This window comes from Monopterus albus, unplaced genomic scaffold (genome assembly GCF_001952655.1).
Source record: "Monopterus albus unplaced genomic scaffold, M_albus_1.0 scaffold79.1, whole genome shotgun sequence".
NCBI lineage: Eukaryota > Metazoa > Chordata > Actinopteri > Synbranchiformes > Synbranchidae > Monopterus > Monopterus albus.
Genome location: NW_018127959.1, coordinates 2,066,695 through 2,077,688, shown reverse-complemented (window position 1 = coordinate 2,077,688; position 10,994 = coordinate 2,066,695). Strand labels below are relative to the sequence as shown.

General features: G+C 41.5%; 2 protein-coding genes and 1 long non-coding RNA gene across 4 annotated transcripts in view; 1 reads left to right on the top strand and 2 right to left on the bottom strand.

Annotated features, from left to right (window-relative positions):
- The window catches only part of cunh2orf76 (chromosome unknown C2orf76 homolog), a 3,743-nt gene extending 1,004 nt beyond the window's left edge, over positions 1 to 2,739 (bottom strand). Inside the window, exons 1-3 of the mRNA XM_020606491.1 lie at positions 2,512 to 2,739; positions 2,356 to 2,406; positions 1,930 to 1,967 (exon numbers count right to left, since the gene is read on the bottom strand). Coding sequence (XP_020462147.1) covers positions 1,930 to 1,967; positions 2,356 to 2,406; positions 2,512 to 2,638 — 216 coding nt within the window. The 5' untranslated portion in view covers positions 2,639 to 2,739. The remainder of the gene's footprint in view (positions 1 to 1,929; positions 1,968 to 2,355; positions 2,407 to 2,511) is intronic.
- A 2,122-nt stretch (positions 2,740 to 4,861) lies between these two features.
- c1ql2 (complement component 1, q subcomponent-like 2) lies at positions 4,862 to 10,222 on the top strand. Its single transcript, XM_020606492.1, has 2 exons — positions 4,862 to 5,736; positions 9,428 to 10,222. Exons 1-2 carry the CDS (start codon positions 5,155 to 5,157, stop codon positions 9,605 to 9,607), a joined length of 762 nt encoding a protein of 253 aa, XP_020462148.1. The 5' UTR covers positions 4,862 to 5,154; the 3' UTR covers positions 9,608 to 10,222.
- On the bottom strand, positions 7,671 to 9,121 carry LOC109963740 (uncharacterized). Of its 2 annotated transcripts, XR_002275437.1 has the most exons (3): positions 8,779 to 9,121; positions 8,126 to 8,196; positions 7,671 to 7,725 (listed from the first exon to the last, which is right to left on the bottom strand). It is a non-coding gene; the product is annotated as an uncharacterized LOC109963740 (long non-coding RNA). The 2 variants fall into 2 exon arrangements; XR_002275436.1 differs by lacking the exon at positions 8,779 to 9,121 and having other exon boundaries at positions 8,126 to 8,215.
- Positions 10,223 to 10,994: the final 772 nt, after the last annotated feature.

The following is a 10,994-nucleotide window of genomic DNA, read 5'->3' as shown; positions in this document are numbered from 1 at the left end:
TCATAACAAAATGAGGTAGCTCAATGTGTGTGGATATTGTTATGTGGTGCGTAACTAAAACAATCATTCAGACATAAATCTAACACAAGATTAATACAAAAAAACAATTGGTGTCATGGCTTACTGCTAACCTTGAAACAGAGCAGACTAGAGCAACTTTCAATCTTACTAAACTGCATTAATAACACATTAAAGTCTAACATGTTAAAGTCTAATAATTATCTGACTGATTTATTAATTTCTAACAGGACCACGGGGAAAGTGGTGAAGATGTTACATTTGTGCAAGTTTATGTTCTGCCTGTTTCAAAAGCTGTTTAGTTAATTACTCTCTGGTTTTAGTGTTACAGATTATTTGGAGTTATGATGGGTGCAAAGCTAATCTAGAGGTACCCAAGATTAGTCACACGTCTTTAGATAGCTATGGTTAGGCAAGAAGTCAAAGACAGACTTCCACTCCAGAGACATTTTAATATTTAGATTTGCATATAAAAAATACTCTGCTATAAACAACATATAGTGTAGCACAGTTTTTCCTCAAAAAAAGTTCTGTGAATCTTTGTAATAAGCCTCAACAATTGCTCCTCATTGTGCATTCCAGGATCTCTGAATATACCCCCCCAACCACCACACACACAGACTGAATTAGATGCAGGAGTGAGAAATGAAGCCAATCACAGCTGGCACTGGGCGAGAGGCAGGGTCCACCCTGGACAGGTTGCCAGTCTGTCACAGGGCTGAAACTTAAAGACAGACAACCACACACACTCACTCCTACGGGCAATGTAGAGTCGCCAGTCAGCCTGAGCTGCATGTCTTTGGACTGTGGGAGGAAACATGAGCACCCGGAGAGAACCCACGCAGGCACAGGGAGAACATGCAGACTCCACACAGAAAGGCCCCAGGTCAGCCCAGGATCAAACCCAGAACCTTCTTGCTGTTAGGCAACAGCACTAACCACCGTGCCCACACAGTGACGTGAACATCGTTAACAACCAATAGATGAGCTCTCCCCAGCACCAAACAGGAAGCAGAACTGCAAGCACAGAAAAAGCAGTAATACATTAAATCTATGGGTAAATATAATGAGACTACGGTGACTCTGTGCGTTCCATTGGAACATTACAAAGGAGGAGAAAACTGGTGGAGTGAGCAAGATTGTCTGTTTGACATCTTAACTAAGGGGCGATAGTGGTGCAGTGGGTAGAGCAGTCATCTCCCAACCAGAAGATTGAAGGTTCAAATCCCAGTGCCTGCAGTCCATGTGTTGAAGTGTCCTTGGGCAAGACACTTAACCCCCAAGTGGCGCGTATGCACGCAGCGGTCTAGGGCCCTTGGCTCCAAACATAATTTCGTTGTACATGTCACAATGACAATAAAATAAAGCTTCTTCAGCTGATTTGTACCACAACAGAGCAGAGCAGATGTCCCCTTCCAGTCAATCTGGGTTTTTTTCAAAGAAAAACACTGCAATCACACGTGCAGCTGCAGCCAATGCAGGAGCATATGAGAAGCAGTCTCAAGAGAAATCTACTTGCAGTCTTACAAATAGTGACCGTTTCTGTCTTCTAGTCTAAGGCCAGCTTAAGCTACTGAAGTGTTTGCTCTGTTCAGTAAACAGCACTGCATTTGGGTCCTTACCACCCCATTTCATTTATAAATCAAATACATAAATCAGTCAAAGTGACAGTTGTGAAAAGGTACGACCACCAAAGCTGAGCAGCAAATCTCGAGTTGAACCAAATTGAAAGTCTCAGGTATGCAAGCTCAAACCTGGTATTCTCTGCGTTTAGAAGAGGTCCATTTCAGGAGACCAGTGACATACCATTTCATGTGTGCCATATGCCACTAAACACAAACCTTTCAATCACTTCTCAATCTGGCCCCTTCTGAAACTGAATTGTGCAACACTTCTGATAAATAGACCTACCTTGGCTCCGTGTGCTTGATGGATAATCTTCATTGTGTCTGAAATGCAGGAGAATCAAATCAGATGCAGGGCATTGATGTTGCCATATAACGGACAGATTTAGGGGTTTAATCATAACCTGTGGTGGGTGGGGAGAGGTCATTAGGTATTATTGTGAGCTCAGATTGCTTATGATGGCCAAAAGAAACTGACACTATTAATACCGTATATAACTAAAACATATATTCAAACTGTGTGAAATGAGACTGAAATGTTTGGCTTGTGTGCCCAACAAGCTCTCACGGTATCGCACTCCCAGACCAGAATGTTTTTCACTGTAATGTTAATGCACTTTACAATATGTAGTTTGAACAATCAATTACTACAGCAGCAAAATACATGTGCAGAAAAGGGATATTATGGCGGATTCGCCACACCAACAGTTACCATACGCATATTTCCTGAAAGGCGGAGGAAGCCCGGGTCTTGTTGCAATATCTGGGGGAAAACAGTTGTCGTTAACCACAAGTGTTACTTACTTTCTGTTGCTATTAACATATAATACGTTGTGATGTGTCACAGCCTGTCGAGCCGTTTACTTACCGTCTCTAACCAGCTGTATAAACTCGTGCACTGTCTGGTCCAAGCTGACTCCGTGAAGCACGACTGGTCTGAAGTTTCTGTGCTCGAAGGATCTCACCAAACGAACAGTAACCACGACTTCAGACATGTCCAACAAAAACTAAAGCGCTAACACCCAGAATGCGCTCAGTCACCTGGAGCCAATAAGGCCAGATCAGTCGAAAACGTTCAGATGCCAAGACTCGATGGATCGATAACCGAGCGCTCGCTCATTCTGCGTTCATTACGTTCAAAGCATCTTTGGTTTTCAAATATTGTCTTCGTCCTGATACTCACTCCAGGGCTCGAATTTAACATTTGTCAGTGTCCCACAGTTGTTCCAAATCCTACGTTAGCTGTCCAAAACCACAGTCCCACATTAATTCTCTCACACCCGAACTAGTCCTAGTCTAGTTCCTCCCAGGTGAGTGAGTTGCCTTCATCCGAGTGTCAGCCCCCTTCACCTGCCTGTCCCTCGTCGCTGAGTGAATCGTCTCCAGCCCTGTATCTACTCTACTCACCAGTCTGTTCCTCTTCTCTGTGTGAACTTACTCCCTGAGTGATTTAATGATTTCATTTCATCTCAGTGTTCTCTGTTACCTTGTGTCTGGAGGAGCCTGGTGTATTTTCCTTTAGTCTTGTGACCAGAACCTTTTATTAAACCTTACTCTCAGTTGCCTCACAAATCAGAAGTTCCCTTCATTTCCATAGTCTCACCTCATTGTCTATACCGCTGAGTCCCGAACGGGGTCGCGGGGGGTGGAGCCAATCCCAGCCGGCATCGGGCAAAAGGCGGGGTACACTCTGGTCAGGCCTCCGGTCCATCGCAGTCATTTCCATAGTGAATTAGACATTTCATTCATTCTCATTTATCGTTGTGGTTAATACAGACGCCAGAAAGAAACGGGAAAAGAAAAAGACAAAAACACCTGCCAGGACGGAAAAAGAGAAGAACATGTAGGAATTAGTACCTTCAGCTGTAATGTTACCTCAGAGAGTACGTCCTTCTGATTTATGGTTTGTTTAAACGTGTGTCTTCCATTGCTCAGTCAAAGTGCACGAACAGCGTGGGCTTTGGTTAAGCTGAGGTGTATCACTTAGTCACTGTCAGCACAGGTAGAGAGAGGCAGAGCAGTGTGCATTAATGCTGTGTCACTGAGCACATCCTTCTGATGTAATTGTTAAAAAATGACGTAATTAAAGAACTTCCAGATGTGACAGTGTGTTGCATTGTGGTTGTCCATCAGAGAGAGGCAGAGACAAAGCCCAGGCCAGGCAGAGAGAGATGACCAGGTGAGCGTTAGTGTTGTTCAGGAGTGTATTTCTCATTCAAATATTTATAAAACATTAATAGGATTAATGAATCAATAACAATAATAGGTTCTTGCAGTTTGTGTTATAACACATGGAAATGTTTTAATGTGTTTTCAGGGGTGGTGGGTGTCAGGTGTGCTCCGTGTCGTCTCCCTCTCTGCCTACTGTTCTTGTTACAGACTGACATCCCAGGTGCAGGACACAGCTGTTCTCAACCCCAGCTGATTACTCTGACGCCATAAAGAGTGAACCTAACAGTGGGACCCCCAGGCTGTGCCCCTGCCAAACTTATGGCCCCCTCAGTTTCCAAATACGGCCTTTGTCAGAGCTGTAATATGGACTGGATCTAGGATCACATATGCAAATGGCCCAGATCTGTAAGCTACACACAGTATATAGCCTGCATGCACTGTGTATATAGAAATTCATTTTATAGTTAATCTCAGTACTCATTTATTTTTCAATTCGAATGGCATATAGGTACAAAACGAACTAGAACTAGAGTTGCATTGTCTGTAATGTTCCAATCAAAGCATCTTGAGAGGTTTTTTCTAAGAAATGTCCACAGTGCGCAACGAAAGTGATTTAATGTTTGGTTGAAATGCTGCAGACGTGAAGCCTCTCCACTGTAAAACCCTTTGGCATTTAAAATAAATGAAAATCATTTTAGAAGTCCGGAGTAAAAGTCAAGTATATTTTATCTGGACGCAGCTTTTCATGCAAACTGCACATTTGAACAGCTGCATGTGAATTCATCTATTCAGTCCCTCAAAGACAATAAGATGTATTTTTCTGTAGATGAGGAAGATTAATAAAAAGGACGTCTTACAGTCTGCTATAAATTCAGTGTAATTCGTTCTATTCCATTGGAGCTATGCAGAGGAATTTCTATTTCATACATGGAGATGTGACATGATTATTGTGGCTTTGCTGTAAATTTGTTACGTCAGCGGTTCTCGACTCCCCTCTCTAATGTTGCAGCGGAATAAAACACACTGGAAGTGTCTGTGCTCGGAGATCCACCGCGTCCACCAATGCCAAAACGAGCATTTCCCCCTGTCAGCTGAATGAAGCCAAGTGACAGTGGCACCGCGCTTAACGCTGCAGGGAGAACTGGCTTTAACGCGTTCGTTTCTCTCTCTCTCCCCTAAACTCTGGGTGTGAGTAGCCTAGAACTCAGTTTTGGTCCACTCGCTTTTTGCGCTCTCACCACCTTCCATCATTACGTCCCAAAGCAAAACAGACGTTTTAGCGCTCGCTTCTCGGACTTTCCAGAGGAAGAGAATCGCCGCCGCTACAGTGGCCATAGTCATGGTTTTGGCTCTCATCATCGTGATTCCCCTGCTAGTCCAAACTCCCAAGACCGACGCGCACTACGAGATGATGGGCACCTGTCGGATGATCTGTGATCCATACAACACCAAACCGAGTGCCACAGCTCTGGAGGTTATGCAAGACATGAGTGCCATCCCTAATCCGACCTTTGTTCAAGGGATTAAAGGCCAACCGGGTCGGCCTGGGAAACCCGGACCGAGAGGCCCGCCAGGCGAACCGGGGGCCCCTGGTCCAAGAGGACCTCCGGGGGACAAAGGAGATTCTGGGAATATGGGGTATTCCGGAGTAGTGGGCACAGCGCGGACACTGACCGGAGGCGACCTAGGCTCTGCTATTGGCCGAGCAAAGATAGCATTTTATGTGGGTCTTAAAAACCCTCACGAGGGATACGAAGTTTTAAAGTTCGACGACGTTGTCACGAACCTAGGGAACCACTATGACCCGAAAACGGGCAAGTTCACATGCCAGGTGTCTGGGATTTACTACTTCATCTATCATATCCTGATGCGCGGAGGAGATGGCACAAGCATGTGGGCAGATTTATGCAAAAACGGACAGGTAGGCCTATATATTCCATCTGTGCGCCCTTAAAATCTGTTGTACACGGGCTATGATTAGTTAAGATGTTTGACTCTTGTGTCAATCGGTGCGCAACAGAGCCACGGAGACAAATTACGCGCTCACAATAATTAAAATAATACACTGCAAAAAATTGGGAGTGAAATTTACTTTAAAAAAAACCTAGGCAACTTTTCCCACGCACAAATTCTAAGTAAATTTTACATGGGATAAAGACACAGAGTAGTTTCTATAGATGTATTCAAGTAAACTTTACTTGAAATTTTCTGTTACTGGTACTAAATCTTACTCTTTCTTAGTAATTTTTTATTTAGAATGCATTTGCATAAATACCTGCTTTCGTTCACTTTTATTCCAGTTATATTTAAGTAATGTTTACTTCAAATTGAGTTATAATTTATAAGTATAACAATAAGCCTTTCTAAAAACAAAAATACACCAACATAAAAAAGACAGCAGCATCTTTATTATGTGCTATAAGCTTCCAAGTAACACCTTAACTCACAACGAACACAGACTGGTGAATTAATAGACAACACAGCACCTAAAATCCTGCTGATGTGACTTATCATGCCTTTTGATGGTTAGTTATCAATTGTTATGAGCCCCATAATTATGGTTCACTAGGAACCTACTACCAATAGGCCAGAAGTAATTAAGCAATTAGTAAAGTTGGTAGTTGGTCATTTTAAGATCAACAAAGTCCAGAGAAAGAGATACTTTAAGGGTGTATTGGAACAGAAAGCAGGCCACTGAATAACATGATCACCCATACACAAAACTGTGCAGCCAAAGTACCTTTTGGAACAATTTCGGCTTACAGTGAGTAAATGTAGTTTACAAAGACATTTGCCGTCTTGGGCCAATTCCTTTTCATCTCAACATTGGTAAAAACATTTAACACTTCAAGAGAGCTTGACCTTCAGTACAGTGTACAAAAACATTTTCTTGTTGCCTTAAAGTGAAAAGGCTTTGAAAGAGAACAGGATGTAAATCACTCACATAACTTAAACCCAGGAAAGTATGCTAGAAGTTTTTTCTGCAAAGACTGGACTTTGGGAGATATCTTAAGGACATCAAGCTCAAGAAAGAGCTTCTGAAACACTTGCTTGGCATAGCCCTCCTTGACAGTTTCTTTGGTGACATCCTGTTAAAACATGAGTATCTGTACTCAGATGCATATACTGTACATGTTGTTTTCAAACTTCTTGATTATGCAATAGAAGTCTTGATTAAACTGGCCATTTAATACTATACATACAATGATGGAATAGAAATACAAAGCTAGGAACCAAACACTGACTAAATGTGCGCTAAGTAGTCACTAATCCATCAAGCAAGATTTTAAGCATGAAGGTACATCTGCTGTGTTCCAAGAAAGAAGTGAAACAGCTGAGTATATTGGATTCAACACAACAATGGACAGTGTCTAATTATTCACCCCCAATGGTGAATACTTTTCACAGAAGCAGTAGGTTTTGGGTTTTGCAGGCTCAAATTCATAAACATAAAATGTCACTCGAGTCAGAAATAACAGGGACAGCAGAAATAAATGACAAAAATCAATGAATAAATGAAATGGTACAAATTTTTACTGTTTAGATATTAAAACCAAAGTTGAATATTGACAACAATCATCAGAAAGCAAATGTCAAAATGTACCTGGTAATCTTTGATAAGGTCCTCCAGACTCTTCGAGGAACTCTATCAAGCAGCGGATGACAGCATCTCGTTTACCTTCCCAAAAACATCAAAATGCCATATGTCTAATATTGAGCCCTAAACTGAATTTTTACAAACACTAAAAAATGTTCTGATGTTCTCGATCTGTTATAAATTGAAATCAATGCTACAGAAATGAGTGTCACTATTAAATATCTCCAGAAGTTTGGGGGTGTCGAGGTCCAGTTTTGAGAAAAAGGTCCACCCCAGATGTATTGCTGTTATCCTTCTGAACTCTTCTTTGATCTGAAACAAAAGGTGATAAAACACAATAATCTAATAATGAAAGCATCCAAGGTGGTGAACACTTTTTACAGATACTGCAGATTCTCCTTCTGGAAGGTGACAATGTACAGTTTGGTTCAAACCATTTCAGAGAGGTGTTATATGCTCATAAGGCAGGATGTGAGCTGTGTAATGCAATACAATAAATTACATCCTGTAAAATGACCATCAAGTTGAAATAACACCTCTCTAAAGCATTTAAAATAAAACTCACCATAGCCTCAGTGAATGTAGAATGTCTAGGGCTGTATTAGCAAGGAGTATCAAATAAACTGGGGGATTGAGTGCACTTTACTAATTATCTTGCAACCTGTATACAACAATCACAGCATCAGCTGATGAAACAAAGGACCACATTTACCTGAGCTTCACTTAACAGAGCATCTCTCAGTGAAGTCTTGGACAGCAGGGCAATGCTTGACCACTTCTAGTCTTTGATAGAAGGATTTCTCATATGTTCAGCCCACATGCCATATCTCAACCGAAACTGGCCCAAATCCACACAACCAAATCTGGCAACCTATACTGGGCCAGATCTAACTCAGTGTTGGTGAGCCAATGCCGGAATTCAACCAAGTGTGCCGACACTTAGCCAGAATCGGCCCAGATCCGCTGGCTACATAACTTTACAGCACACACTTGACAATTTTCTCTGCCGACTGGCAGCAGAGACAGAGCCAGACTGGAAATATGTAAAGTTAGATGCGACCAGCTATCGTGACAGATCATAATCGGCTTTCGGAAAGTGCGCGTGAAGCCACCAATATGCCACTAAAATAATTAAGCAACGTTATATTTTCTGCAAAAAAGGTCTTTAACCACAAAGGTAACGAACTGGCGTTAGCTTATTGGTAAATTATTTTGGGTCAAGTGCATGACATTAACCGCTAGTTAGCTAATGTTGAGCACTAAGGCTACATCGAATAACAATGTTAAGTATTTATTAACCAAACGGTGACTTCAGTTGACAAGCTACCAGAACAGTAAAATAACCAAGAACACAAACATACTTACCTTCGCAGCCACAGTCACAATTTTCCTATTAAAAAAATCCAAACAGTCGTCTGTATATGTCCCTCTCAAACTCAGCCGCCATTCAAAAAGTCCTGGTTTGTTTGGAGCGCAAACTCCCTGTGACGTCACCCAACGAGTTTGGAGAGGGTTGCCAGATTTGCTCGCATTAGCCAAGTAAAGTTTACTTCCTCTGAAGAACTTAAGGCAGGCAATGCATTAGTGTAGTTAATATTACTTGTATAAACGATTATAGAAAATTACATACAAACATCAAGTATCACATTAAATTCGAGGTGAAATTCTGAATTAAATTTACAAACACGAGAATTTCTTGTAAAGTTTAAACATATTATTAGAGTAATATTTACTGGGTCAAAAAACCATTTTTTGCAGTGTACAGGGTGGGTCACTGAAAAGTAACTCGCCTCCAAAACAATCCACTTGCTCGTCCACTTCCTGCTTTTCCGTGGCCCGTTTCTCTTGAGCAATGTCAGAAATGTCAGGGGCTTTAATATCTGAGTACTTTCAGGTTCTGTTCTGTTCGATCGGTCCTGCTGCAATGTAAACACGCAGGCTACATCTGGCGACAAGGGGGCATTTATACCATAGCCTGCAGGGTAAAAGCTCTTTGCTCTTAATTAATCTGCAGGTCCGAGCCAGTGCCATAGCGCAGGATGCCGACCAGAACTACGACTACGCCAGCAACAGCGTTGTCCTGCATCTGGACTCTGGCGACGAGATTTATGTCAAACTGGACGGTGGCAAGGCGCACGGTGGGAACAACAACAAATACAGCACGTTTTCCGGTTTCCTTTTGTACCCGGACTAATATGGGGTAATTGCACCACTTACTGCCAAGAACGAATTTAACCCCCTTTAGTCTAATCAACACTGCCGATCAGGTAGACAAGAAGAATATGTAGGCTGCCCTGCAACGAAGCACTTGGTCTTACATTCAGTCTTACAATCAGTTTTCTCTTAAAGCACTTGATTTTAAATTTTTTTTTTTTTGATATCCACAGGGACAAAACAATTGCACTTTTCCACAACTGATTAACATTCTTTGCTGATTTTGTGTAGTAACAAGCAAAAAAGTAGTTTTCTCCACTATAGCATGTTCAGGAACCCTTCTGAAATGGGACAAGTACTGTGGTAACTATAAATATAATCTCAGAGATATTTATCCCCGTTGTTATAAGGCGCTACTGATGAAATGCTGTCACATGAAGGATTAATTGTGTATATTTCTGATGTTGCTGTATTTTTCCTTTTGTACATTTTGTACAGGTTATTCAGTGTCCTGTAAATGAGTGGACTGAAACTGAACTGAATAGGCCTTGATATGGAGGATGATACTGTGTGATGCCATTGTTTTCTTGAAAGTGTATCTCATAAAGATACATATGCACACACCCACTCACCTCCACACACACACACACACACACACACATATAGATGGATAGCAAATCAATACAAAATGTTCTAAGTGATCACCTTATCTTATGATGAATCCTGATGAAACATTTCTATCCTGATTGGACTGATCTATTCCAGAATGCCCCTTACCATTGTTTATATGAGGTCACTGGATGGTTTTATGAGCATGAAAACTATGTGATTCATGGTCATGGCCTTGGCAGTCACCAGATCTCAGCCTGGTTGGACCAATGTGTTAGACATATTTGTTTATTTATTGGAAAAAAGAGGTGTAAATCTATGAACTAATATAAGTTTTAGGCTCATTCATTCTGGTGTTGTTGTTTCTGTGTTTTCATATTCTTCCAGTATAAATGTTGATCGGTAATGTAAATAAATAAATATGTTTTCTATGTTGGTGTGGGATTGTGTAGCTGCCAGAAACACGTGTAATTTTACATTTCTTGGGCTCAGGAAAAAAAATTTGATTGTACCGCAGAATGTAGATTTGACATAACAGGCAGATTTTTACAGTAGACCACTGGAAATGGATACCCGAACTGAGCCTGATGAGACCTGTCAGTACCTGATGGTTTGGACAGTAATTTAGAAATTACATTTGGGTTCGGATCAGGTTCAGGCACGTAGGTCAAACTTTAGCCTAGACAGCACTCAAATATGTGTTTCGTTTAATGATAAGGGGACAAACATTGTACTAACTCAACTGCAGCAGGCTCGGGTCAGCTTTGGACATTATGCACTATAAACTTTTTGGGTCCGGCTCAGAATTGGATGCCATA

Excerpts from the sequence above, each read along its gene's own strand:
- c1ql2 (XM_020606492.1), top strand. The coding sequence starts at position 5,155 with ATGGTTTTGGCTCTCATCATCGTGATTCCCCTGCTAGTCCAAACTCCC. Across the intron at positions 5,737-9,427 it reads ATTTATGCAAAAACGGACAG|GTCCGAGCCAGTGCCATAGC; the intron begins GTAGGCCTATAT and ends ATTAATCTGCAG.